The sequence below is a fragment of the Coturnix japonica genome, chromosome 16 (genome assembly GCF_054131305.1).
Source record: "Coturnix japonica strain WE chromosome 16, WE-NBRP24, whole genome shotgun sequence".
Lineage (NCBI taxonomy): Eukaryota > Metazoa > Chordata > Aves > Galliformes > Phasianidae > Coturnix > Coturnix japonica.
The window spans coordinates 1,129,821-1,157,152 of record NC_140678.1 but is presented as its reverse complement, the minus strand read 5'-3'; the positions used below and the strand labels follow the sequence as shown (position 1 = coordinate 1,157,152).

The window sequence follows — 27,332 nt, the reverse complement described above, 5'->3', positions numbered from 1 at the left end:
AGCATCCATCAGCATCGCCCATATCCCATATGGTGCCCTCAGCACCCCCTGGCAATGGCACTGGGGACACACCAGGCTGGGCCACCCCAAGGCCCTTCAGTAGCAGGGAGACGCCCTCCTCCTCCCCCCCACCCCCGGCAAAAGGGCCATAAATGAGGAAGTGGGAGGAGGAAAAAACTTGAGTTGCAGTCTGTAGTTGCAACAGCAACATGAAAGAGAAGCTCATCGTGATGGACTTTGGCCCTCGGTGACAGCAGCCACAAGTGCCCCGTTCCCAGGGGCAGGACACAGGGACACAATGGTGAGTGCCAGATGGGTCCTTGCTGAGCTGCCTGCCCCCACCTTTCCCCCAGGTGCTGTTGGGGTGTTACTCTGCTCTTCCTACTGCTGCAGTGCTGTCCCAGCCCTGTCTTCCCCTGCACCCACTTGGGTCCCTTGTGGAGAGGGGACAGAGACATCCAGGTTTGAGTTAGAAGCAGCAGAGCTGGGGCTGAGCGATGAGTTCTCAGTGCAGGATTAGTGCAGGGCTGATGCTGGGAGCGCTGACTCAAGCAGGATGGAGGGCAGCAGGTGTTGAGTTCAATTAGGCACAGTGCCTGCAGGGGAACCCCTGTGTTCCTCCCAGCCCAGCTTCCCACCAATGCTTCTGGTTTCAGGGCTCAGGGCACAGCTCATGGGTGGGGTGAGGGTTGCTGGGTGTCCCTGTGCGTGAGTGCGGGGACATACTGGGTGCTCAGGTCCTTAACTCACACCCTGGGGCTGCTGCAAGGGCAGCAGACAGAGCTGGAAGTTGATCTGGAGGATGAAGATGATGATAAAGGCTCTCAGAATGATGCTCAGACACGCAGCGAGCAGCTGCACAGCGTGGTTGCAGCCACATCCTCCAGCCCACAGCTCTGCTCCCTGCATATCTCTGCATGACACTGTCCCCGAGCATCACTTCTCACCAGCCTCACGGAGGGAGACAGTAGCTGGGGTGCAGCACGCCATCCAGCCTGCAGCAATTCAGAGCTGTCACCTCCACAAAGCCACTGCTTTGTGCACACATGCTCTGTCCCCTCTGTGCTTGGTGATGTTTTCTGTCTCCACAAGGGGCTGTGGGGCTGTATCCCCACTCCCTGCCCAACTCCAGCCTCCCCCCCCCCCCCATAGGGGCAATGCCCCATCCCCTGATATTGGTGCTTGGAGAAGGCAGCTGGTGGTGATGCACTGCCTCGTGCTGCTCTTCTTGAGGCTTCCTGTGGTTTCAGAGGTGTTGGCTGTATCTGCCCTTGCTTATCTATCTCAAGGTGCCACAGGGTTATTTCTGGTGGTTTATACCTGAACCTTGAAGGAAAACAAGCAACATTTTGTGATAACTGCTGCAGGGCCACTCCCTCCCCATGCTCAGTGCTCCCGGGTCACTGGGTGCATCCACACTCATAAAGGAATGGTTGCAATGCTGCTGCAAGGAGGGTCCTGGTGGCCTCTACATCCACCATGCATGGGGCTATGCACAGAGTGGCTGCAAAGGGCATGGGATGACTGGTCCAGGTGATGCTTAAGATGCTTCTGCTTGGCTCAAGGGTGGAGTGGCTCAGGGAGGTGTCTGGTCCCAGCCCATCGTGGCAGGTGGATGTCACACCACTGCTCACACCCCTTGCCTTGGCCAGCAGTGGTGGAGGGACTGGCCCAAACTTCAGAGCAATTCAGCTGCTGCCCTGCAAAATTCTCTGCTTCCCATGGGGACTCCACCCAAGACCCTCACCCATCCCTGGGCCTCATTGAGCAGTGAGTTCAGGCAGTGTCCAACAGTGCTTCAGAGCCCAACCACCTCCCCCTCCTGAAAGGCTGCTCCCCCAGAGGAGCAAACTACAGCATCATGAAACCCTTCACCTTGTGGGATGCACCCAGGAAAGCCAGAATGAGGTGGAACTACCCATGACACTGCTGATGTAGGGGACAAACCCTTCATTCAAAGTGAGCTGGTGCTTTTCATGCATCTGGTACCCAATTGAGGCAGGAAGGCCCCCAGTCTGTGCCCAAGGAAGGAGAAGCTCTGGGTGTGAGCTCAAAAGCTCTGAGCTGCAGACCAGGAAATGCCTGTTTTTGCCTTAATTCTGTGCCGGAAATGGCGGTGTGAGAGCAGGATGCCTGTACAAGGAGACCTGGGGTGATGGGGGCTGTGGGTGGGGAAGGAGCTCTACGAGGTTCCCTCTGTGCCCCCTCCTAATGCTGCTGGGTTGTGCCAGCCCCCAAGGGTGGGGCTGTGGGCAGCAAAGGCATTGGGGTCCTGAGGCCTGAGAGCCTGAGGACAATGAATCAAAAGGGGAAGAGAAGAAAAGGGAAATGGAAAGAGTAAGAGGCTGAAGCTGATGGGGGGAGAAGTGAAATCAGCTCTGGGAGCATTAGGGTGAAAGCGGAACCATGGGGCTGGTGGCCATGGGACCAGTGCACAGAGGGGCCACGCGTGGCTCTGGTCCTCTCCTGGGATGAGGGGTTTCTTCATGCACAGTGTGATCTCACCCACCCCAGGCTGTGTGTAGCCCTATAATGGCTTAAATCCCAGCTCACTTGGCCCATTTGGGTACCAAATGTTTTGGGGTTTTGGATCCTTCTCCAACCTCTGTGCCCTTTCCCTGCAGGGCAGCAAGGAGCGCTTCCACTGGCAGAGCCACAACGTCAAGCAGAGCGGTGTGGATGACATGGTGCTGCTGGCCAAGATCTCCGAGGAGGCCATCGTGGAGAATCTCAAGAAGCGCTTTATGGATGATTACATCTTCGTATCCTTCCCAGGATGGGGATAGGGAGCAATGGGGCTGTGCTCCAAGACTTCAACGACACACACAGAGTGTCCATCCATGCATGGGGCTGGGGTCAGGATCAGCCAGGGGGATGCAGGTGGTGGTGGCAGCCCTTTAGAGCTGGTGCAGCACATGTGCATCACTGCTACCCAGGGGAAGAACCCCTTACTCTCATCAGCATTGTGGTCACACTGTTATATGTCCAGAGATTCTGCTATCACCCATAGCTCTGGCCCAGGGTGCCCAGAGAGATGTGAATGCCCCATCCCTGGAGGTGCACAAGGCCAGGCTGTACAGGGCCTTGGGCAGCCTGATCTGGTGGGTCTTGAGGTCCATTCAAACCTAAGTGATTCCATCATCACTGACATCATCCCCTCCTGCTGTTGCCCTCACTGCATGGATGCCCACCAGGTGCACCAGCAACAGACCCAAGCAAGCCCTGGATGGGGTGGAAGGATGTATATGGGTGGGACACCACTGAGCCCATGCAGGATGCAAAGCCCCTGTCTCTTACATGTTGTCCCCCAACCCACATACATCTGTGGTTACAGGCTCAGTCACAGAGGTGACACTGCTGAGCAATGAGCATGTGGTCTGGAGGCTCTCAGGCTCCTTGAGAATGGGGAACTGTCCCTGTTTTGGAACCAAACCCAGCATCTGCTTGGGTTCAAAGCCAGCTCAGCACCCAGCTGCATGGCCCTGCTGCACTCAGTTCCCAGCTCCAGGAGCAGAGGAAGGACTCCATGGCTGCAGAATGGGACACGGTAGGAGCTGGGGTGTGGAGCACCCCTTGCAGCTGTGGTTTCCCCCAGTCTCAGCTCTGGCCTTACAAGGCGATGCTCAGCTATGGCTGGAGGTGACGCAGCTTGCTGTCCATTCTGTCAGCAGCCCCAGGGCTTTCAATGTGTTTGGGGGCTGGGTTTGGGGTTGGCTTTTTTTGGAGGAGGAGGAGGAGGAAAAAATACCCCACACAGCTTCTTTCTTCCTTTTTTCGCCCCCGTCCAGCTGTGACTCAATGCCCCACGCTTCTGCATTTCCCAAGATAAAAAAACAAACCCTGAAGTTCTCCCCTGAAAACAGGACATCAGCATCCACCCCAGGGCACCTCATCCCTACCCACAACTTCATCACCTCCAGGCACAGCCCCAACCCATAAGCTTTGGGCAGGGACCCTCTGGAACCCATTGCTGATGCGGTGAGCAGGAAGGGGGATACAGGACATGGGGTACAGGACATGAGACATGGGAGAGGATGAATGGACCTTGACCTGCTGCCCAGACCTACATTGGACCAGTGCTCATCTCTGTCAACCCCTTCAAGCAGATGCCATATTTCACCGACCGGGAGATTGAGCTGTACCAGGGGGCGGTGAGGCTGCAGGGCTGGGATCACAGGGGTTCATTAACTTTAATTTGGTGCATTTGCATGCAAGCACTTGGGGTTGTCCCATGAGGGTATTGCAGGGGTCAGTGCTCCCAAATGGTGAGTTTGTAAGAAATGGGAAATTCAAGGGAAATTCAGCTCACAGTGCACACTAAAGTGACCTAAGCCATGCTTTGGTGCTTGGCTCTGCCCTATGCTCTTCCACAAGTGCAGGGTACTGAAGCAAGCACCTGGCACTGTGCTGCTGCCTCCTGTACACGTGGGCAGAGTTAAGGGGATCCCAACATCACCCTCTTTACACCCCTGTTTTAGGCTCAGTATGAAAATCCCCCCCACATCTATGCCCTGACAGACAACATGTACCGAAACATGCTGATCGATGGAGAGAACCAATGCGTCATCATCAGGTAGGGGGTGACTGGGTGCCCCTATACCCTTCCCCCAGGCAAACACAGCATGAGGGGTGGCTGCAGCCCAGTGCAGTCCTGAGGGCTGTGCTCCCAGCCGGGGACTGAGCTTTGTGCAATGAGCTTTTCCGGCTGAGCATTGCAAGGAAGGGGTGAGGAAGTGGGGCAAGGCTAAAACTTCCCCTTCAGCCCTCCCTATAAAATCCTCCTCACGCAGCCCTGTCCATGTCCCAGAGCCCCCAGCATCCCATGAGATCACCCCATGGGCCCCCATTTCATCTCTCCTCTGCTTTTTTGCACAGCGGAGAAAGTGGTGCTGGGAAAACAGTGGCAGCCAAATACATCATGGGCTACATCTCCAAAGTGTCCGGGGGTGGTGACAAGGTGCAGGTAGGGCTGACTCCCACCCTGTCCCCATCACTTCCCAACATCCCTGCCCCCCAAACCCTGCACGGAGCAGCTCCAAGGGTCGGGGTCCCAGCTCCACCCCCAGCCCCTTGGGGCAGCTGCAGTGAGTGCCTTCACATGGCCCTGCTCACCCTCATGCCCTGCTCTGACCATCAGCATGTGAAGGACATCATCCTGCAGTCCAACCCACTGCTGGAAGCCTTTGGCAATGCCAAAACCGTTCGCAACAACAACTCGAGCCGCTTTGTAAGTCACCAGGGCTGGCACAGAACGTGCTGCCTGCCCTGCTGCCTGCTGGCACCACAGACTGGATTTGACCCCACAGATGCACTGACAGCTCTATGCCCACACAGGGGAAGTACTTTGAGATCCAGTTCAGCCGGGGCGGAGAGCCCGACGGGGGAAAGATCTCCAACTTCCTACTGGAGAAGTCTCGGGTGGTGAACCAGAATGAGCATGAGAGGAACTTCCATGTCTACTACCAGGTATGGGGCAGCGAGGCCGGCTGGGTGCAAGGCTATAGGGCCGGTGATTGCAGCCCCCCTTTGATTTCCCACAGCTCATTGAAGGGGCATCTCAAGAGCAACGCCAGAACTTGGGCATCATGAGCCCCGATTATTACTACTACTTGAACCAGTCAGACACGTACCAGGTGGAGGGCACAGATGATCGCAGTGACTTCCTTGAGACCATGGTAAGTGCCCCCAGGGGGGTTCCCAAAGCTGTTAAAGGCCAAGCTGGGGCTGACGACCACCTGTGTGCTCCTAGAACGCCATGCAGGTCATTGGCATCCGGGGTGAGGACCAGCAGCTGGTGCTGCAGATCGTTGCTGGGATCCTACACCTGGGGAATATCAGCTTTCGGGAGGAGGGCAACTATGCCCGGGTGGAGAATGCTGACTGTGAGTAGCTGAGAAATGGAAATTGTTCTCACCTGTTCTCACCTCTGTTCTGGGGAGGCCATATCAGGAGCACTGGGCTCAGTTCTTGTCCTATATCTCACCAAGCTGCCCCATTGCTGGTCCCCATTGTGTTTGGTGGGATGGGGGAAGCATTATGTAGGTTTCAGGAAGCTCTGATCCCCTTCTGCCCAGCTCTGGCTTTCCCTGCCTACCTGCTGGGTATTGACCGTGACCGCCTCAATGACAAGATCACCAGCCGCAAGATGGACAGCAAGTGGGGCGGCCGCTCCGAGTCCATCACCGTCACCCTCAACGTGGAGCAGGCAGCCTACACAAGGGATGCCCTGGCCAAGGGGCTCTATGCACGTGTCTTTGACTTCCTTGTGGAGGTGGGTGCCTGGGGTTAGAGGGGTACAGCCATGGGATGGGGGTGTTTGCTGCTTGTTTGAAGTGGATCCTGCTGTCCTTTTCCTGCAGTCCATCAATAGGGCCATGCAGAAACCCTATGAGGAGTATAGCATTGGAGTGCTGGATATCTATGGCTTTGAAATATTCCAGGTGAGTGCTGCTTAGCTGTGGGAGCCCAGCTGAGGACTGCCCTGCTCTGGAGAAGGGGACCTGGAGTAGTACATCTGTTTGGGGTCACCTTGATGTAGAAGGCAATTCAACCCCTTCTTTTTCTATCCTTCTGTAGAAAAATGGTTTTGAGCAGTTCTGCATTAACTTTGTGAACGAGAAGCTGCAGCAGATCTTCATAGAGCTCACCCTGAAGGCAGAGCAGGTATGGGGAGGCTGAAATCCCAATTCCCCCACCCTGCACATGTCCTGTGGGTACAGAGACGGAGCCCCTCCAGCTTTCCTTGTGCTCCCTCAGGAGGAGTATGTGCAGGAGGGCATCAAGTGGACCCAGATCCAGTACTTCAACAACAAGGTGGTGTGTGACCTGATAGAAAACAAACTGGTGAGTGGGGGGCAAGGACCAGCCCTGCTGGGTGCACCCTCAGGGAACAGCAGCTCCATGTCTTGCATCCAAATTACAGCTCATTGCAAAGCTGCTTTTAAGCAGCACCCATCCGCAGCCAGGTGCAGGACTGAGCCTTGCCTATAGACTTTGATCAGCCCTGATTTTTTTCTCCCTCTTCCAGAACCCCCCTGGGATCATGAGTGTGTTGGATGATGTTTGTGCCACTATGCATGCCACCGGTGAGGGTGCAGACCAGACCCTGCTGCAGAAGCTGCAGGCAGCTGTGGGGACCCACGAGCACTTCAACAGCTGGAGCTCAGGCTTCGTCATCCACCACTATGCAGGCAAGGTGTGGCACCCCGCATCCTTTACACTGTACTTTGCACCCTGCATCCTGCACCCCTCAGCCCCAGCATCCCACATTCTGAGCTTCCCCTTGCCCCCAGGTCTCCTATGATGTGAATGGTTTCTGTGAACGCAACCGAGATGTGCTCTTCACTGATCTGATCGAGCTGATGCAGAGCAGCGAATAGTGAGTCTGGGCCACCCCCCCCCACAAGAGATGGGGTCAAAGGCAGCATCCTCAAAACCCAGACCATAACACTTTGCTGGTTCTGCCATTACTGGAACTGGTGCTCAGCATCACCCCACAGAGCATGTGGGGAATGCAGGGCTGGGTAGAAGCCACACAGGGCACCCGACAGCTCTCACCTGGGGGCTCTCCTCTGCTTTTCAGTGCTTTCATTCGGATGCTGTTCCCAGAAAAGCTCGATGCTGACAAAAAGGGCCGCCCAACCACTGCAGGATCCAAAATCAAGGTGGGTCCTGGGGGCTACAAGAAGGCAACTGGGGGGCTGCTGGGCTCCCACCGCCACCTTTAACGCTCCAGAGGTCGATCTTTGCAACAGAAACAGGCTAACGACCTGGTGAACACATTAATGAAGTGCACGCCACACTACATCCGCTGCATCAAGCCCAATGAGACCAAGAAACCACGGGACTGGGAGGAAAGCAGGTAACAGAGCAGGGTATGGGGACAGCAGCTGGTGCTGGGGTGGTGGCCATCCTCCCCAACAGGTGGGACCCCGCTTTGGTCCTGCTGTGCCAGGGGAGCACAAGGGAAATGTGGGGATATGTATCTCTCTGAGTGGGGCTCCATCCCAGCCCCAACCCACACATACACATGGGCACAGAGCTATGGGGCTGGGTAGAGCTGGGCCACCATGTGCACCCCACAGGGTGAAGCACCAAGTGGAATACCTGGGGCTGAAGGAGAACATCCGTGTGCGCCGGGCAGGTTTTGCCTATCGCCGAATCTTCCATAAATTCCTGCAACGGTGAGGGCTGGGGGGCTGCGTGGAAGGGATGCATGGCTTGGCCACCACTCACAGCCCCTCTGCTGACAGCTACGCCATCCTCACCCCTGAGACGTGGCCATCGTGGCGTGGGGATGAGCGGCAAGGCGTGCAGCACTTGTTGCGCTCTGTCAACATGGACCCGGACCAGTATCAGATGGGTCGGAGCAAAGTGTTTGTCAAGAACCCTGAGTCGGTGAGTGATGGGGGCACGGTGGGCAGCTCAGCACAGGGTCAAGCAACACGGGGGTTGGACCCTGCCCAAGGCTCAGCTCCCACCTGCCCCCATCCTGCAGCTCTTCCTCCTGGAGGAGATGAGGGAGAGGAAATTTGATGGCTTTGCCCGGGTGATCCAGAAGGCCTGGCGTCGACACGTCGCCATCCGGAAGTATGAGCAGATGCGGGAGGAGGGTAAGGCTGTGATGACCAGTGTCCTTCAAAGGATGCCCTTGGCTGGGGACAGCCCCACTCCTAATTACAGCTGTAACATGGCACAGTAATGAGGGACATTCACAGAATCATTAAGGCTGGAAAAGACTTCCATGGTCAGCAGTCCAACCATCAACCCATCACCACGAGTTCACTCATTAAGGGGTGGGAAAGGCCAACCATCATCCACAACCATTGGCAGTTCCCAACCCTCCCAAGCATACAGTGAAAAATCAAGCAAAAACAGAGCAGCTGAAACCCTCCCTTCCACAATGTGAAGTTTTGGGGACAACTGCTGTGTTTCATGGCCTGGTGATGCCCAATCAGCATTGCTTTGGGTCCCACACAGCCTCCAACATCCTGTACAACTTCAAAGAGCGACGGAGGAACAGCATCAACAGGAATTTCGTGGGTGATTACCTGGGCATGGAGGAGCGGCCGGAGCTGAGGCAGTTCCTGGCCAAGAGGGAACGAATCGACTTTGCTGACTCCATCACGAAGTACGACCGCAGGTTCAAGGTGAGGGGAGCACAGGGACGGCCAAGCTGTGTTTCATGTAATGCAGCCCTAAACCTAACACTAACCTCATCCTAACCCTAAGTCCATCGTAATAGAATGCAATGCAATGCAATGAAGTCCTATACAATGTAATGCAACTTAACACAATGCAACCCTAACCCTAACTAACTGTAGCCCTAACCTCATCCAAGCCCTAACCCAAATGCAATAAAACCAAAGGCAATCCAATGAGAATAAGTGAAATCCAAGGAAACTAAATCCCTTGGGTGGGACATTCTGCCTCTCAGCAACCAATTCTCACCCCCTGGGCCCACCTTTTCCAGCCCATCAAGCGGGATTTCATCCTCACCCCCAAGTACTTCTACCTGATCGGGAGGGAGAAGGTGAAGAAAGGCCCCGAGAAGGGGCAGATCAAGGAGGTGCTCAAGAAGAAGGTGGAGATCCAGGCGGTGAGCGGCGTCTCGCTGAGGTGTGTTCCCCCAGACCATCCCCATCCTATGATACCCCCCAACCCAACCCCAATGCTGGCAGAGCCATGGGGATTCAGCATCCCTATTCCCTCCCTGTCCCCTTGGGAGGCCCCCCCGGCCTGATGGGGTGTCTGTACCCCCCATGACTCCCCTGGGGCTGCCCCCAGCACCCGGCAGGATGATTTCTTCATCCTTCATGAGAAAGATGCCGACAGTTTCTTGGAGTCCATCTTCAAGACAGAGCTGGTCAGCCTGCTGTGCAAGCGCTACGAGGAGCTGACCCGCAGCAAGCTGCACCTCAACTTCCAGGACACGTGAGGACAGGGATGGGGAGAGGGGACAGAGCACTATGAGATCGCAGCCTCCTGGTCCTCACAGCCCCTCTCCTCCTCCCAGACTACAGTTTAGGGTGAAGAAGGAGGGTTGGGGTGGTGGTGGCACACGTACTGTCACCTTCACCAGAGGACAGGGTGACGTGGCTGCCCTCAAAGCTGGAGGCAAAACGCTGACGGTCAGCATCGCAGATGGGCTGCCTCGGAACTCCAGTGAGTGATGGACAGGGGGCACCTGGGGGGGGGGGGACAGGAGGACCAGGGCCATAGGGAATGGCTGGGGACATTGGGGTGAGCCACTGTGTGCCCTGTGGGGTTGGCATTTTGCACAGGAGGGATGTGCTGCTAATGGGGTCCCCATGGAAGATGTCACCTAATGGGGTCTTGTGTCCCCCCCACACAGAGCCCACCAGGAAGGGGGTGATGCAGAGCAAAGGAGGCAGCAGGCGGCCACCACCGCCCCGCAGTGCCCCCCCAGCACCCCAAGGTGAGCAGAGCCTATGGGCTCCTATTGCTGTCCTCATGGAGGGGGCTCCCCCCTTATGGGTGCCCCCTCATAATACACCATTCCCCCTGGGGGTGTTCCAGGTACCTACAGGAACGGCGCTCCCCAGTTCCCACGTGGGGATGCTCAGCCCAAGAGGGACACCTACACGACACCCCAGAAGCAAGCAAGGGCCCCCCCGGCCACAGCACTGCCCCCCCAGAATGCCAACAGGAGGTCGAAGGCACGGCCCCCATCCGAGCAGAACATGGAGTTCCTCAATGTTCCTGACCAGGGGGTGGCTGGGTAGGTTCAATACCTATTCAATCTTCCCATCCCATTGCTGCAGGGACAAACTGGGCATCCTGGTAGGTGGCAGCAGGGCAGGGTTGGGGGTGTGCTGTGCTCTCACCTGGTGTGTTCCCATTGCACAGCATGCAAAGGAGACGCAGCGTGGGCCAGCGGCCCCCCCCAGCCAGTCGCCCCAAGCCACAGCCCAAAGCAGCCATGCCACGCTGCAGGGCGCTCTATCAGTACATCGGGCAGGACGTGGACGAGCTCAGCTTCAACGTTGGAGACGTCATTGACATCCTCCTGGAAGGTACAGCCCAGATCCTGGCTCCCTGTAGCCACCCCATGTTTCACCCCACTGATTTTTCCTCCTCTCCTACACTTCACCCCACTGATTTTCCCCCACTTTGCAGACATCTCAGGCTGGTGGAAGGGTCGGCTGCATGGCAGGGAAGGGCTTTTCCCTGGGAACTATGTGCAGAAGATCTGAGCTGGGCACTGAGGATGCACCCGTGGTTCTGCCTTTAGGATGGCTCTCCTGCTCCAGATCCCATCCCATCCCTGGGCTGTGCCAGCAGCAGCACAGTGCAGCAGAGCAGGGACACTTTGCTGCTTGTTCATAAGAGGTTGTGGAACTGTGGAAGTGACTTTGGGGCACAATAGGGTCGTTTTTGGTAACTATAAGGGTAAAGATACCAACAGTGGCTTTGGGACTATGGCATCGATGCCGCTTTGCAAACAAAGCACATCAGAGTCGGACTCTAAATCTGAGCCTGGAGTTTGTGTTCCTGCTGACCCCACTGGGACCCTATGGGAAAAGACCTACATGTGAGGACACGGGGGACACCCACAGCTGCAGCCCCATTCCCTGTTCAGCCCATCCTGCACCCCCCCAGCACTTCATGGAGCCCTGGGGTGGAAACCACGGTGCCATGGGGGTGTTCCCTGTCCATCCCCATTGCCTGCTGTGCTGTCTCAGAGCCCTTCGTCCTCCCCCCACCCCAACCCCGGATGGAGGAAGTGACGCAGCCCCGCTGCAGCCTTCAGCCTCATGGCCAGGCCCTCCTCTTCCTCCCTCCTTGCAGCCCTTCCCCCCCAACCAAGGGCTGACTCTGATCCCTTGATTAAGGGATTGCCTTAAATTGGGGTGGGGGGGGGGGGTCAAGGGACCCTGTATCTTATAGGGTTGGGGTTGTGCAAAGCAAAAGGCTGCTGGGAAATGGAGTCCCCACGTTGTAAATGGCATTTAGGGCCGGGGGGGCGGGGGGGCACAGGGTTGGGGGGCACAGAATTCACCCTCCTGCAGCCCCTTAACCCTTCCTTAGGGGTGTGCAAATGGGGGTGGGATGCTGCCATCATCCCCCAGCCCTACACTGATGGGGACAGCTCGGGGGGGGGTGTCCTGGGGGACTCGGGGTAACACGATGGGCTCAGGAAGCCCTGAGAGATGCTCCAAAGAACTGGGGGTGCTCAGCGGCCATGGGATGCCCTGCGAAGTGCTCGGGGTGTGTATGTGGGGGGGTCTCCAAAGGATCCCAAAGCGGGGGGGGTGCTTTGCAGCTCCGGGGATCCCCTCCAACCTCCCCCCTCGATGCCTCCCGCAGACAATAGGGCACGAACCACGACCCCCCTGCATCCCCCACCCCTCCTTCCGTCCCTCTCCTTCCTCCTTCCCCCACCTCCCCCCTCTCGGCTTTTTCCTCCTCCTCCTCTTCCCTCCCCCCTTCTCTCCCCCCCCCGGCTCTCGCGACAGCTCCGAGAGCAGAAAATGGCCCCTGGGCTGCTCTGCTGCTGTTGATGCGATCCCTGGACCCCCCCCACCGTAACCCCGGTACGTGCGGGGGGCTCCGAGTTGGGGTCGGGGAATAAAGGGGGGGGGGGGGTGCACTGCGGAGGCTGCCCTCGGGTGCGGTCAGCCCTTATAGGGTTGTTTGTATAGGGAGAGCTGGGGGGTGCCTGATGGCCATTGGGGCTGCTGGCTGGGGTTTGGGGTAGGGGGGGCTGTCAGTTGTACCAGGAGGCTGCTTTGGGTGGGGGGGCTGCATGGGGAGCTGCTGGCCACGCTGCTTTTAGCCATGGTGTGTTGGTGGGGGGCTGTCAGTAATACAAAGGGAGTGTTAGCAAAGGGCTGCCGGCCATAGGGGGATGGTAGCTGTGCTGTATTGTTGTTGGGGGGCTGTTGGTAAGACAAAGCGGGGGGTAGGGGGGTGCTACTGGGGTGCTGGCTATGGGTGTATTGTTGGGGGGCTTTTAGAATGGGGGGTTGAGCCATAGAGGCTGCAAGCCGTGGGGTATTGTTGCTGGAGGGCTGTCAGTAATACAAAGGGGCTGGTAGCAGGGGTGGGCTACCAGCCATAGGGGTTGGTGGCCATGAGTGTATTATCTATGGGGGCCACAAGCCATAGGGCACTGCTGGTTAGGGGGGTGGCAGCCATAGGGCGGTCCCATGAGCCAGCCTTTGTCTCTCCTCTCCCAAGCTGCTGATGGCAGAGATGCTGGGATGGGATTATTGGTCCCATTTCTTCTCCTGGAGTGGATTTGTGAATGCCTTTAAATCACATAAACCCTCTGGTTTGCTTGAGGGAGATGAGCTGTGCTCATTATTAATGGAATCAGTCCCAGAGCTGCTCTGGGTGACTGAAGGCTGTAAAACCCTCAGACCCCAGAAGGGGTTTTTATGGGGTCCCCATTCAGCTCAATGATGCCATTGGGTTTGTAAGAAAGAAGAAGAGCAGGAGGAGGTCCTTGTTGCCCTGTGCTGAGTGTTAACCCCTGCTCCTTGCTTGGGTGCAGCACCACAAAGAAGAGGAGAACCCTGTGCCCTGCAGCGGCCATGAAGACAGAGAAGGATGAAGCTCTGCCCAACTTCTCCCTGGGGGGGAAATACTCCGGGGAGGGGGCAGGTGAGTCCCTGGGATGGTGTGGGGCAGGCAGCTGTCTGAGGGCTGTGACACCAGAAATCCTATTGTAGGCATGGAGCTGTGGCCCCAAACCCCACCAGATCACGCTCTGCTCCTTGACCAGGGCAGGGGTGAGGGTTTGGGATCGTGATGGCTGCACAGAGTGCTGACCACGTCACCTCATCCCTGCAGGCCCCATGACAGCACTGGGGAGTGGAGGAGCCCCCCCAGCACAGGACCTGCGGCTCCTAAAGCGCCGTCCAGCCCCAGGTGAGCTGAGCATCACCCACCATGGTGACCCCCATGTGAGCCAGCACAGGGGATGAGGCCAATAGTGGTGTCTTCTTGCAGGGAAGCACTACGCCTGCTCCAGCTACGGCTGCAAACTGGCCTTCCCCAGCATGCAAGAGCTGATGGACCACCTGAAGGTGCACTACAGACCCACGCAGTCCCTTGAGGGTAAGGGGACGGCAAGATGGGGATGCTCTGTGCTGCACTAATAGAGCTCGTGGAGCCTGGAGGGGGATATGGGGACACAGTGGTGGCACAGCATGGAAGGACAGCACCAGGATCCCCACCCAGGGGCACAGCACAGTGCTGACTCAGCCCCATTACTTTTCTTGCAGGCAAAACCTTCCAGTGCCCCACGCTGGGTTGCACAGAGACCTTCCCCAGCATGCAGGACCTCATGGCACACATGAAAGTGCACTACAAACCCAACCGCTACTTCAAGTGAGTCCTGGTTCCCCTCCGTTGTCATCATCCCCCATTTGTTCCTATCCTCTTCTCACTCCTGTCCCCACCCCATGTCTCTCCATGGACCCATCCCAGGTACACACAGCCCCATCCCATGCCCCATTTAGGGCCACCCAGTACCCCACCTAATGGGGCAGACCCCAGTTCAGGGGGTCTGAATGCCCCCAAAGTATCCATAGAAGGACTGCCCAGACCTAACACTGCCTGTGGTCCTGCAGGTGTGAGAACTGCCTGCTGCGCTTCCGCACCCACCGCTCCCTCTTCAAGCACCTCCACGTCTGCTCCGACCGCGCCAGCAGCCCCGCACCGCCACCCCAAAAGGCCGAGAAGCCCAACCTGCCCCCTGCATCCACCCAAGAGAAGGAACCCACGGCCAAACCCCCCCCCGAGGGGCTGCCCAAGCCCCCCACCGTCATCCGGCACACAGAGAAAGAAGCCATCAGCACAGCCCCTGGCACAGACACGGCCTCCAGCCTCCCCGACTCACTGGAAGCTCTGCCACTCGTCCCACAGGCCCCGCATCCCTTCCCATTGCTGGAACCCAACCTGTTTGGCCCTCCGACCTTGACTCGCTTCTCAGGGCCTCATCCTCCTCCTCCTCCCCCTTCCTCGGTGCCATTCCTCTCCTACGTGCACCCCCCGGTGCCCTTCAGCCTGCCCACAGCCCAGCCCCGTCTGCGGCCCTGCTCACCCAGCCATGGCCCATCAGCCTCCAACGCCGTCTGGAAGAAGAGCCAAGGTGAGCACAGACGGCCATTAGGGCAATGCTGCTTCTGCTCCTGGACCAGGACACCACGACGGCCAGCGAGGATCCCCTGTTTCACCCTATAGCCCACAGCCTGGAGCTGCCCACCCCCACCACCCTCTGCCTCACCCCACCGCCGTTCCCCATCTCCCCCTACCAAATTGGGATTGAAAAATAACAATAGCGACCACCAAAATCCTCTAAATTGGCCCAGCCCTGCTGCTCCCCCGCATGCTGGGGTGCCAGGCCTGTCCCCCACATCCCCCCCACCCACCCAGGGAGGGGAAGGCCTAATGCTTGTTTCGCCCCTCGATTCCCTCCGCAGGTGTGAGTGTCAGCCCACTCCTCCCATGCTTTGGCTCAGGAGTGACTCCAGGTTAGTTCGGCACCGACTGGTTGGGGGCTGCTTTGTCACTGGGGGGGTTGGGGGGAGGCGCAAGGGGGGGGGGGAACTGTAGGGGAGGGGAGATCCCCCAGAGCACAGCGGGGAGGGGAAGCACGCTCATTTAAAGGAGCCCCATGCAGAGAGGCTGCTGCCCAGGTATGAAGGGGGGTTGTTGCCATCTGCATCATTTCCCCCCCACCAGAATCTGCTAGGATGGTTTCAGCAGCAGCATCACCCAAGAGGGGGTGTAGCAATTGCTTGGACTCAACCCCCCCTCTATTTTTCCAGCAGCCATGGCCAAGTGATGCTGTTTCACCTGATGCCCATGGCCAGCTGTGCTCCAAGATGTGGGGTCCTCCCTCTAGATGTGGGGGGGCTCCCCCAGATTTGGGTCCCTCCTTAGAGTGGGGTCCTCCTACCCTGCAGCTCCATGGCACAGCTCCATGCAACACCCCACTCTTAGGTTTGGGACCCCCCCCACCACCACAAGTTGTGGGCTCACCCCTAAATCTGTGACCCATTCACATTGCAGTGTTCAGCATGGGGGTGCTCCTACCCCATACGTATCCCACGGGTGCTCCTAGCAGACTCTGTGCTTCCCTCCTTCACCTGTCCTTGCAGGGCACTCCTCCAACAGCCGCATCGTGTGGGAGCACACACGGGGCCGTTACACCTGCATGCAGTGCCCCTATAACACGGCTTCAAGGGAGGAGATGACGCTGCACATCGAGGAGCATCGCAAGAACCCCCCAGCAGCCGGGCGCATGGACACAGACGTGGGTACGGCTTTGTGAGGGACCCCAGGTGCTCTCTCTTTGAATGGGATTGAGCATAAGCATCCCCTTCTTTCCCTTCAGCACCTCAGGGGTGAGAATGGGGCTTGCAGAGGGTGTAGTTTGGGGGAAAGGAGGTGTAAATGGGGATCAACCCCATTGCTGGCCTCACGTGTTGCATCCCAGCCCCAGTCCTGATGGCTTCTCTTCCTTCTCCCTGCAGACTTCGGGGTGAGCGTCGCCTCCTTCCACTCAAAGCTGACGCCAGAGATGGAGAACTCCCTGTACTCACAGCTCTGAGACACCCCACTGCTCCTGCTGAGCTGAGGGCACCCCATGCTCCGCAGCACCTGGACCCTGGGAGCATCCCCAGCACAGGCTGCCAGAGGAGGGTGGCAATTTGGGGCTTCTTTTGAGCCTCCCCCACTTTATTTTTGAGATGCTGAACCCCCCAGGAGCCCTCGTGTCTCTTCCTTCCCTAGAAGCTTCATTGGTCCAGTCTGGGGGGTGGGGGGGGGAGCCCAGTGGATGCTCAGGAACAAGATCTGGAAATTAATAAATGGGAATTGTACAGGAGCGGCTGGAAGAGCCTCTGTGGGGGGCAACAGGGAGCTGTGCCAGCACTAAGGACCTGCCCCCCAACCCCAGAGAGGGGGCAGATGGGGCAGCAGGGGGGGGGTTCCGTGTGGCACAGCAGGGGGTCCCAACATGGGAAGGGTGTTGAAAGGGTGGGTTTGAAGGAGACACATCATCTGGTACAGATTCCATAGGGAGGAGGCCAAAGTCATCCAGGGGAGCTCATGCTTTGCCCCCTGCATTGCAGCACCTGGAGCTTTTCTTTGGCTGGAAGATGGATTTGCTGCAAGCAGTAACTGCGAGCTGCCCTACCCCATTGTATGATACACACTGTGGATCCCACATACCAGCTGTAGGGGATGCACTGTGGGATTCCTGCAGCTGAAGCTGCACTTTTCCCAGGAGCACTGACCCCATAACACAGATCTTAAATGGGCTGCACGCTCCCAGCTCCCTCCAGGGCTGAAGCTGCTCTCAGACACTTCTCAACATTTAACTGGTGTCTTTTCCTATAGATAGAAAAGCAAACACCTACCTGCCCTTCAGCAGCCCCAATAGCTCCCACTTAACCCAGTGCAGCCAATTCACTTGGAGCAGCCTGGATCAGAGCTGCACTGATGCCATACAGACCCTACAGATGCACCCTGCATGCATTCCCCATCCAAACCCCATAAGAAACCCCTGCAACCATAATAAACTTCACTTACCATGAATCCTCGCAGCTGAGGGCACAGAGCACAATATAAAGGGCCATGGGAAGGTGAGCAGAGCCATCACTGCTATAGGAGAGGATCCAGCTGCTCTATAGCTGGGGCTTCCATGGGCAGCTCTGCTGTTCCCCCTATAGCAGAGGGGGTGAAGGACAGACAACATTCATCGCAATGGATTCTTAAAAACTGAAGTCTTTTTTTTATTATTTATTAAAAGTTTTATTCCAAATTATTTTTGTAACAAAAAAAGATACAAAAGGGCTGGAGATCCTCATTCCTGGGACTAGGCTGATCAATGGGGACCCGACAGTGACGAGGCTATTATAAAATCCATACAATCTGCTAAAAACGCAGGGAAAAAAAACAAACAAATTACAAGTAACTGCTGCTCTGCTTTTAAATTCCTTTAACATTTATAAGTTACTCGGTTTGCATTTTACAGGAGTAGTTCCTTCTCCGAATGGTTACAGCTACTGTACAAAAAAATGCAAGAGACAACAGTGAGAACAAAAAAAGCAACAGGAACTGCGAGGTGCTGCAATAAAACCATGCAGCACTGAGGGAACCCTGTGAGCCTCACCTCCAAGCACTGGGTGCCAACGCATCGCCCGGAGCACCGAGCTGAGCTCTGCAAAGTGCCAGTGCCCCCCCCAACCCCATGCAGCAATGGGATGCCCCACTGTGGGTGCTGTGTTGCTGCTCCCTCTACGTCCCCAATGCAGGCACCCAGCAAACCCCAACAGTTCCCCCCCTTCCCCATCCCTGGAGGTCACAGGGCCAGGTTTCTCCATTAGGTATTATCAGCTGTGCCATCATTGTGGCAAAGGAAGGGTCAGAGGCCAGAAACTGCAGTGGAGAGATAGCCCTGGTTCAATCCACCCCCCCACACCCCTTCCCTGCTCCAGCCACCCCAGGTCAGAGGGAGACATGGCTCCTGCTGCATGAAAACAGCATGAATGGGAGCAAGCTGCATTTCTATCAACGCACTTTGTGCTGAAAAAGGAAAAAGGAGGAGGACACATACCAGGCAACTGTCCAGAGCTGTTACTGGCTAAGCAGAAGGACCCTGAGATTATATAGGCTAACACGGTCTCCTGGGGAACGCCGAGTTAGGTGCATCACAGTGATACTGGTTGAACGTGTTCTGTACAGTGCGAAATGGAGTTTGACAGAAGTGCAGTATCCCTAAACCTGCTATTTCCTATCTCTTCCCAAAGCACAGGCTGCTAAAACGATGACAAACCTCAGCAAAGGTGTTTGGGATCATAAATCAGCTGCTGCTGCTGCTGCTTGGACATCCAAGTCAAAGTTACTGGGTGGCAATCAGGAAAAAGAAAATATTCCAGTTTATCAAAAGTAGGAAAGCAAGTACAGGGTTACTGCAAGGTGCATCACCAGAGGTACCGGGTCTTGCAAGCAGTCACCAGCCCCTCCACCCCCACCCAAGAGCCCAGGCACCCCACAATCCCAGCACTAAAGTATCTTCAAGCATATCCAGAGATCACATCACCATTATTTCCGACCAGAGAGACCTCAGTGATCGGTTCTTTTTCAAGAGTCCATTCGGATGAACCAGATTTGCACCCACTGCTCGAGATGGCTTCGAGTGTCTTCGGAAAGGCAGGTCTGAGGGCATGCAGATAACAAACACACCTTCTTGGCTGTCAGGTAGGGTGGTGGGCTGGAGCTCTGGGTCCAGTGTGGCAAAGGCTGATTTCAGACACCAAAAATACCCTAAGGAGGAAATATATTTTTTTTTCCTTTTTTTTTTTTTTTTTTTTTCTCTTTTTTTTTTCTTTTTTTTTTTTTGCAAACTGCTGCACAAACCACAGAACGGAGAAAGCCTTTGGTCATGAGATACTTGTGAGAAAGAGAGCCTTGTATGGAAGATTCCCCTGAATGCCTACAGTATTCTACATCTTAAAAAAATATATTGTGGACGCTGCAGCCATACAAAGGGGAGGAGGAGTGGGAGGTGGGGATTTACAGTCTCACATAGACACAACGGGGAGGTTAAGACAAGCACAGTCATAGTCTGTAAAACTGATTGGCTCGCTGGGATCAGTCATCCTCATCATCCTCTTCATCTTCTTGGTCTTCCTCTCCTTCATCCTCTAGATTTCGTTTTCTCTTCTCCCCTCGTGGAAGGTCTGCAAACAGAGGTGAAGCGTGAAGTTCTGTTCAGTCTTGTGGAGCAGCACTTGAACTGCAGCTACAAGCCTCAGCAGCCACAGCTTGTCAGTGAGCAAGCACAGACCAGACTCTCACCGTGACGTATCAGATCCACCCAGCTCAGTTTCTCATGCTACCCAAAAAGCACGGACTCCTAAGAAGCAGTAACTATTCCTATGGCCTCCAAGCACCTTACATTTCATCAAATGCTCCAAAGCAGGCTTTTTGTTGAGCTCCAGTCTGGCAAGAATCATCAGTTCAAGCTACTTAGGTTCACTAGGCAATTTACCCCTAATATTTGGCGGATCTACCCAGCTTGATAGGTATTAACAGGTACTTAAAGTTATTTCTCCATCACTACCACCTAACACTCCAGTTTTAGCCACTATTTTATAGTAAGCTCAGGCACAAGCAACAGCTTAGCAGTGTCTCCAAGGAGGTACGCTGCACTTGTCATGGAAAAGCTGAAGGCAACAAGGCACAGAAGCTTGGGAAACTTTAAGAATAAAGCAAACGTGCCAAGACTGTCAAGACAGCTTTGCAAGGCACATAGTTTATTAGAATTCAACTTACCATCATCAGCTTCATCATCATCTTCATCCTCACCATCTTCCTCCTCATCTTCCTCCTAGAGTCAAAACAAGACATCTTGTTATACAAACCACAGTGCTTCTCCTTCACCTCTGCTCCTGCCTTACTTAGGGTTGCCAGGTACAAGCTGCACACGGACAAGCTCCTCTTTAACAGCACTTGTTAAGAGCGATACATGAATGGCTCTATGGCTTGACAATTGATAGAGAAACATCAGTCTAAGCAGAAAACTACTGAACCAGAAAACTGATGGAGTAAGAAGCTTCTGGATAGGAAAAGCCAAAGTCCAGGTAGGACCCCTTGAATCTGCCCACAAAAAGGCAAGTGTGACATCTGGTCTGATGGGTCACAAGATTAATGTACAAACACACTGTTAAATAAGGCAAAATGCTGCTGAAGGTGAAGAGTAATGGCAGAAAGCCTCACCTCATCATCTACTCCATCCTCCTCCTCTTCACCTTCCAGATCATCATCTTCATCATCTTCTTCATCAATGACTTCTTCATCCAAGTCATCTTCCTCGTCATCATCCTCCTCTTCCTCACCTTCTACCAAAGACAAAAAGATGATGGTTTCCAAATACTTGCTAATCCCATACAGTATGCCCACACCTCCTAGAGCTGGAGCAATAGGAAGGACCTTACACCAAACAAGCACACACAGTAGCAAGACCTGTCAGTCTATAGCAAGCCACGTTTCTCCATAGCCCACCAAAGAAAGGAATGAGCAGGGCTGTCCAAACAGCCCCTACTTAAGTGGCAAGTTGTAATTACTTATACAGCAACACAACCATAGAGAATGGAAAAAATGGGTTCCCGAGCAAAAGGGGAAAATCCTTACCTTCCCCATTCTCATATTCATCTTCCAGTCCATCCCCATCTGCCTCAGGGTCTGAGTCGGGGGCTTCCTGCTCATCAGCATCAAATCCATCTAGGTACGTGAGCTGGGGCAGGAGGGTGAACACGCTCTCCCTGTAGTTGATGAGCATTGTCACCTCGCAGTTGAAGAGGTCCAAACTATGCAGGTTTGGCAACTTTTTCTGCAAAGATCAAGGCAGCAGATCATTCACAAGTCAACATCGTTAGAAGATCAAGCAGCCATTAGAATACAGGTGGTTTGCTTACTACCCAGATCTAATACCAGAAAGTTGATTTGCATGCATTATTTTCACCATGTGCTCCTCACATGGAGGTAAGCTGCTGGTTTTTTTAAGTGCAGGACAACATTTATGCTGAGAGATGACTCCTTTTCAGCTCCCCTGTCCTACAGCTTCCTCTCCATGGACCCATATTGGAAACTTACTCCTTCTCAGATGATGGAGTGGTTAGCAAACAGTGCCCACCTCCCACAGAGCAGGAGGAATTACAGAATCAGGCTCACGGTGCCCAAAAGCATCAGGCAAACTGCCCAAGAGCTCAACACAGGCAGCTCAGTGCCTGCAAACTGTACCTGATGTGCCTTTCAGCACAGCCACAACAGCTCCTCCAGTCAAGCTATCACACTGTGCACCTGGCTAAGCAAAGGAGAACAGTATCCAGCTCTTTCTGGAGGGGATGGAAGGACCAGAGATAAAAACTACTGAGGCCAACTCCTTAGATCAGGTCTTCCACAGCTACAGAGTCTAGACAAGGTAAAAGCCTTCCTTGGGCAGCTGAGCTGCACCAGCAATGGTGCTCCTACATTCACAACAGGAACCTCCTGCAATGTAAGTTGTGACAGAACCCACGGTGCAGGGGTCACAGCACAGCATCAGTGTCTTTGGATTGATGCAACAGAAGCCCTCACTGGTGTCCAAGCAACTCATCTCCATGACACCCCAGGTGCCACCTACCTCAAACTGCATCCGACCCATTAACGGTCCTTTCTCAGATGGACACTGAGCACTGCATCCACAGTTTTACTCATCCAGCCCAAATTTCATGCTTCTTTTTAGCAACTGGCTTCTGGTTTTCCAGACAGTGGAGCCATTAACTATTAGCCCAGCCTCAAATTGGACCCACTCATCTGTTCCCATCAGAACCACGAAGTGCTGTTGGAACAGTTACCAAGATGTTGGACTTCTGCTGCACAGACATGGTCCCCAAAGGAAATATCATCCCTTAGATCCCAGCACTGCCTTTCACTCACCAAGGGTTCCAGGGTATTGATGTCTTTGATCTTGTTGCCACTTAGATTCAAGTGTGTCAGGTTAGGAGTTCTCTCTGCTAGAACTTCAAGGCCACCAGAAATCCGGTTATCACTCAGCTCCAGCTGCCAGAAGGAAACATCATATGGTCACAAAGTGTTTCAGCTTTTCACAAAGGGAATACAGTTCCCTGACAACTGGACCGTAGCAGAACCCTGTTCATTAGAGAAGCAGCTCTAGTTTTCACTGAGATCCCATTTCCAAGTTAACACAGCACAACTCCCAGCCACTTTGGTACTGCAGGTCTGAGGGAGTATTATCCTATCTAACTACAAACACTAAAACACAAGATGGAAATTTACAACAGTAAAAACACACAAAAGAATGTTAAAATGCAAGCTCAAAAATATCTCCTCTTATGTTAGAAAATAACCTCCCAATTGGTCAGCTTACAGACTGAGAATTCAAGTGTGTAATGCAGGAATAAGCTCTGACCAGAGACAGATCAGCCTGCCTGTCTCAGAGCAAGGACTGCTGGAGATGGGACTCACCTTTCGGAGCTTGTTAAGCTTGGGGAGATTGGAGATGGACAGCAGGTTGACATTGATCATGCTGAGGAACTCCAGGTTCTCAAAATCTGAAGAGAGCCCAACGATCTTCCCATCATCCGAACGGCAGTTATCAAGAACCAGCTCTTTCACCTGCCAACAGAGACACTCAGGAGCTGTCATTGCACATCCAGATGAGCCTCACTTTAAGCCCCATCAAGCTGACTGTAGGCTCAGTGAAGTTTCACAACCGCAGGCATATCTAAAGGTCTCTCTGTGCTCACTTTAAGGGACATGCAAGACCTTAAAGCCAATTCACTTCTGAGAGAGCACAAGTTGCTGCGGTGAGGATTTCAACCTTTTAAGCACAAGCTGTGCAACTTTGTACCATCATACATCATATGACTCCAGCCAAGGCCTGCCAGAAGCCTTTCTCCACCAGGAAGTTGAACCATAAGGTTGCATTAAAGCACTTCACACAAAGCTTCTAGAGCCACAACCTGAGCTGAGCTAACAGAACGCCAAACAAGGGCACCTGGTTCTGTCCCCTTTAGCCCTCCCCACAACACTAAACCTGCTCTGGGCACTGGAAAACCTGCCCCAAACAACCACAGAAGGCACCATCCCCACTAAGAGCCTCCATGTGGACTCAATGATCCTGATAGGTCCTTTCTAAATCAGGATGTTTTATGGAGCAAACCCCTCACATCTCATAGCTCTTCATGCACTGATGGCATCCAACATCTTGCCAAGCACAAACTACACACACTGTGCTAATCTTTACCCGCTCTTTCAGTATAAAAACCCCCCACAACAATAAGACCACAGAACTGCACCCTGTAAGCACTCAAAGAGCAGACATACATACCTAGCAGCCCCCACACCCCCTTCCCTGAAGCAAAACCCTTATTAAACCAAGACTCAGCATCCAAGCACAAAGGCAACCAAAGCCAATACTGGGTTAAGAACCAACCTAGATGAGGAGAGACCTGCTTAACTTGGAGCAGAGCCTTGCCCTGGCCAGCAGAACAAACGCTGCAGCTGGCAGTGCAAAAGCAGAACAGGACTGAGCAGCCAGGACTGCTCCTTCCAGCAGCAGTACTGGCTCGTACCAGCCTCGGCTGCAGGGCACACATGCTCTGAGCCTGCTCTTTTTCCCCAGCATGCCACACACTCAAATTCCTGCTGTCAAAACAAGAGGAAACCTGCAGCTTGCAGCCTCCAAGGGACACTTCTGCTCCTCAAACTGTTCCTGTTCTGCAAGTTCCTTCACCATCCAGAAAGGCTTTAAAACTTCAACCACAAGCTCCATTTATGGGAGCGTTTTCCTTGTGATCCCAGCTCAGTTTTGAGCAACCCAGGGCAATGTGATGCAGAGACACAGCGATCTGGCCCAGGAGCTGGGTGACAGTCCCTGCTATCTCGCTATGAGGAAGCCAGCAGGGCAGCATGGCTGGCCTCAGATAAGGATGGGCCTCTTTGCTGAAGCACTTCACAGAGCAATGATGAGCTGCAGCAGGAGCTGAGGCTTGAAGGACAAGGCAAATGGTTTGGAAAGGTGCAAAACTCCCAGCCTCGAGCTTTGGCTGACCGCTGTGTGCAGTGTGATCCCAACACCATAGCAGCGAGGCAGTTTAACTGGCCCCACCAGCTGAGCAGACAGCATTCCTCAGCACAGTAAAGGACGTACGAGCCACAGGCAGGCAATGGGAAGCAGAAAGTTCAGCCAAAGAGGCACTGGAGAAGGAAACTGAGCAGCAAAGTGATTTAGGACAGAGCTCAGCTATCGCCTGGCTCCTTTTTTTAGGCTGGGTAGGTCTATCACAGCACCCTCCTCCTGCCAACGTGGGCTCTTCATGTCCATGTGAGCTTCCCCTCCTCCAAGAGGGGAGAAACCCCACTCAAAAGGCACAGGTTCAAGCACAGTAACTTCCCCCTTTGATGCCAAACAGCCCCACTTTCTCCTCTCCCAAGTGAGGGGAGGTCTCAGAGGCCGCGTGGGCTCAGGGTGAGAAGGACGGGCTGTGAATCCCCACCAGCAGCGGGGAAAGTACAACCCGTGCTGCTGCCACGCTGTGAGCCTCCACGGCCCATCCCACGCTCCCCACGCAGCAGCGGGGCTCAGGCTGTACCGGGTTTACTCCTGGGGGGCACAGAGAGCTCTGAAAGAGAGCTAAGGCCGCAGCCCCCAGCCCACACCCACAGCACCCCCCAACACAAGGCACCCCCAGGCCCCACCACCCCTCTCAGCCCCGGCCTGGCCCGGTGTAGGCCTCCATGGCGCCCGGGGCCGCCCCTAACATGGCCGAGCCGCGTGCGCGGGGCCGCTCCGGCCATGTTAGACGGCCCCGTTGAGCCGGGAGCCATCTCAGCTCCATCTCGGCCCAACTCCGAACGCAATAACGGCGGCAGCGCTGCCCGGCCCCGCTCCAACACGTGCGCGCCCGCCCCGCGCTCCGCCATGGCGCCCACGGGCCCCGCCGAGCTCCATGTGCTCGAACGATCGCGTTACCTCTCCGGGTTTCTTATTGCGCAGCTCCAGCGTGAGCCGCTTTTTCATCTCCATCCTCCCGTCGCCGCCGTGCCGGGCTGGGCCGAGTAGAACCGAGCTGAGATAGAACCGAGCTCGCCGGAACCGAGCCCGCCGGAGCCGCAGCTTATATAGAGGAAGGCGCCAACGGCAACAAAGGCGGCGAGACCAGCGCCCCCTGGTGGCAACGAGACACACAGCGCCGCCCAGGAGCCCAGGGCAGCGTTAGGGCATTGGATCTGCTGTGCTCATACATTGGGTTCTCCAGGCACATTCAATGCCAGGAACTCTTTGCTACAAGGCATCACAACCCTGTCCCCTCTCCCTGATGTTCCTTGAGGTGTGTAAGGTCACCCAGCAAAGGGATTGGAGATCTGCGATCTTTAAGGTCTGCTTCCAACTTAAGCCGTTCTATGATTAAGGAACGGACCCATAAGATCACTCAGTGCAACCCCGATCCATCACATCACCCCCATCATCACTCCATGCCCTTTAACCAGTGCAGCATCCCTCGCACATCTCTATGTTGGTGACTGAGAACACCATGTCCTCATCCCTGCCCACCCAGAGCCCCATTTGCTCCCAGTTTCCCCATGCTTCCCCTGGGAGATGAGCCGAGACCCCTCCCCTTCCCCCCACCCACCCCCCCTTGCTGATCTGCATTTGTTTTAAGGTCTCTTTCATGTCCTCTTTGAGGCTCGTTTCCTGTTCTTTGTAGAAAACAATGCTTTCCCTCCCCATCCCACCCCCCCCTCGCCCATCCCAGAGCGGTTTTATGTCCCCCCTCCCTCGGGATTCGCTGCTCTGGGTTCCCTCGTTTTAAGCTCGCTTCTGATTGAACAGAATTGAGTTTAAAGCTGTACCTGGTATTTGATGGCTCCTAGATGCGTTTAAACGGATCTCAGCGTTCTGCCTTGGGGAGATCAGCAAGAAGCTGGTAACTGGCTGCGCAAGGGATGGGAATGGGAAGGCTGGGACTGCTTTGTTCTTAGCGTGGTGCCTCGCTGAGTGGATCCTGTACTCATATCCCAGCACAGCGATGAGATTCTCCAGGCTTCCTGGCTGCTCTGTATCCCAAGCATCCAGTCCTGATGGGATATACTGGGATCTGACCATAGGAAACCAGAGCGGCTCCCTCCTTGGTGCCCATGTGGAGATAGGAGTTCCATGTCTCCTGCTGAAGCTTGCAGGATTGCTCGTTGCCAGCAGAGGGAAGCATCCCACCAGCTCCAGGGAGACCTTATGTCGGCCTTCAGTGCCTACAGGAGTCCATAGGAAAGATGAAGAGGGGCTGTTGATCTGGGAGCGTAGCGATAGGATCAGGGGCAGCGGCTTTCAGCTGAAAGAGAAGAGATTCAGGTTGGATATTGAGGTAAATATCCTTGTCATGGAGGTGAACAGGATGCACAGAGAAGCTGTGGATGCTCAAGGTTGGATGGGGCTTTGAGCAACCTGAGTCAGTGGAATCCCATTGGGTTGGGACTGGGTGGCCATTAGGGTCCCTTCCAACCCCAACCGTTCTGTGATGGGTGATTCTCAAGGCAGAGATGCCCAAAGGGTTTGGTTGCCTCCAGTGCCTGGAACAGGAGCTGTTGTCTGCAGGCTCCCAAAAGGCAGCAGGATGAAGGAGGCACATCCAGAAGGAGGTTCAGCCTGATTTTGCCTCTGACTTGAACACTGTGCCTCCAAGAGCAGGCAGGATTGATCCCCAAGCGGAGGCACTGCAGCTCACGAGCTGTATTTCCCCAGTGTGGGATAAAGTCCTGATTCTCTCCTATTTGCAGTGTTGCTCTTT

General features: G+C 55.0%; 3 protein-coding genes across 9 annotated transcripts; 2 read left to right on the top strand and 1 right to left on the bottom strand.

Annotated features, from left to right (window-relative positions):
• Positions 1-144: 144 nt before the first annotated feature.
• MYO1F (myosin IF) lies at positions 145-11,492 on the top strand. Of its 2 annotated transcripts, XM_015886631.3 has the most exons (28): positions 145-301; positions 2,625-2,762; positions 4,062-4,151; positions 4,479-4,573; positions 4,876-4,963; positions 5,138-5,227; positions 5,335-5,466; positions 5,541-5,675; positions 5,750-5,882; positions 6,075-6,271; positions 6,360-6,440; positions 6,577-6,663; positions 6,757-6,843; positions 7,028-7,195; positions 7,293-7,378; positions 7,583-7,664; positions 7,755-7,861; positions 8,085-8,183; positions 8,253-8,397; positions 8,498-8,612; positions 8,980-9,149; positions 9,473-9,618; positions 9,787-9,933; positions 10,016-10,164; positions 10,355-10,438; positions 10,540-10,741; positions 10,870-11,036; positions 11,140-11,492. In XM_015886631.3, exons 1-28 carry the CDS (start codon positions 299-301, stop codon positions 11,214-11,216), a joined length of 3,300 nt encoding a protein of 1,099 aa, XP_015742117.1. In that variant the 5' UTR covers positions 145-298; the 3' UTR covers positions 11,217-11,492. The 2 variants fall into 2 exon arrangements, with proteins under 2 accessions (XP_015742117.1, XP_085373716.1); XM_085517590.1 differs by lacking the exons at positions 145-301; positions 2,625-2,762 and adding an exon at positions 2,894-3,547 and having other exon boundaries at positions 3,789-4,151.
• Positions 11,493-12,468: 976 nt separating this feature from the next.
• Positions 12,469-16,861, top strand: ZNF414 (zinc finger protein 414). Of its 3 annotated transcripts, none has more exons than XR_001559720.3 (9): positions 12,469-12,557; positions 13,520-13,629; positions 13,819-13,896; positions 13,978-14,085; positions 14,253-14,358; positions 14,601-15,121; positions 15,453-15,503; positions 16,045-16,292; positions 16,509-16,861. XR_001559720.3 is itself a non-coding variant. In XM_015886693.3 (9 exons), exons 2-9 carry the CDS (start codon positions 13,560-13,562, stop codon positions 16,583-16,585), a joined length of 1,170 nt encoding a protein of 389 aa, XP_015742179.1. In that variant the 5' UTR covers positions 12,469-12,557; positions 13,520-13,559; the 3' UTR covers positions 16,586-16,861. The 3 variants fall into 3 exon arrangements, 2 of the variants coding, with proteins under 2 accessions (XP_015742179.1, XP_015742180.1); XM_015886693.3 differs by having other exon boundaries at positions 16,134-16,292; XM_015886694.3 differs by lacking the exon at positions 15,453-15,503 and having other exon boundaries at positions 16,134-16,292.
• Positions 16,862-17,765: 904 nt separating this feature from the next.
• Positions 17,766-25,692, bottom strand: LOC107325625 (acidic leucine-rich nuclear phosphoprotein 32 family member B). 4 transcript variants are annotated; one of them, XM_085517650.1, is made up of 7 exons: positions 25,520-25,692; positions 23,011-23,160; positions 22,462-22,584; positions 21,175-21,373; positions 20,761-20,882; positions 20,317-20,371; positions 17,766-19,721 (listed from the first exon to the last, which is right to left on the bottom strand). In XM_085517650.1, the coding sequence occupies exons 1-7, from the start codon at positions 25,571-25,573 to the stop codon at positions 19,633-19,635; spliced, it is 792 nt and encodes a 263-aa protein (XP_085373776.1). In that variant the 5' UTR covers positions 25,574-25,692; the 3' UTR covers positions 17,766-19,632. The 4 variants fall into 4 exon arrangements, with proteins under 4 accessions (XP_085373776.1, XP_085373777.1, XP_085373778.1 ...); XM_085517651.1 differs by having other exon boundaries at positions 20,761-20,879; XM_085517652.1 differs by lacking the exons at positions 22,462-22,584; positions 23,011-23,160; positions 25,520-25,692 and adding an exon at positions 22,166-22,363.
• Between the last annotated feature and the right edge of the window lie 1,640 nt (positions 25,693-27,332).

Excerpts from the sequence above, each read along its gene's own strand:
- ZNF414 (XM_015886693.3), top strand. The coding sequence starts at position 13,560 with ATGAAGACAGAGAAGGATGAAGCTCTGCCCAACTTCTCCCTGGGGGGG. Across the intron at positions 13,897-13,977 it reads AAAGCGCCGTCCAGCCCCAG|GGAAGCACTACGCCTGCTCC; the intron begins GTGAGCTGAGCA and ends GTCTTCTTGCAG. Across the intron at positions 16,293-16,508 it reads GCGCATGGACACAGACGTGG|ACTTCGGGGTGAGCGTCGCC; the intron begins GTACGGCTTTGT and ends TTCTCCCTGCAG.
- MYO1F (XM_015886631.3), top strand. Across the intron at positions 6,664-6,756 it reads TCACCCTGAAGGCAGAGCAG|GAGGAGTATGTGCAGGAGGG; the intron begins GTATGGGGAGGC and ends GTGCTCCCTCAG. Across the intron at positions 8,398-8,497 it reads TTGTCAAGAACCCTGAGTCG|CTCTTCCTCCTGGAGGAGAT; the intron begins GTGAGTGATGGG and ends CCCATCCTGCAG.
- LOC107325625 (XM_085517650.1), bottom strand. The coding sequence starts at position 25,573 with ATGGAGATGAAAAAGCGGCTCACGCTGGAGCTGCGCAATAAGAAACCC. Across the intron at positions 20,883-21,174 it reads TGAATATGAGAATGGGGAAG|AAGGTGAGGAAGAGGAGGAT; the intron begins GTAAGGATTTTC and ends TGTCTTTGGTAG. Across the intron at positions 20,372-20,760 it reads AGGATGGAGTAGATGATGAG|GAGGAAGATGAGGAGGAAGA; the intron begins GTGAGGCTTTCT and ends TTTTGACTCTAG.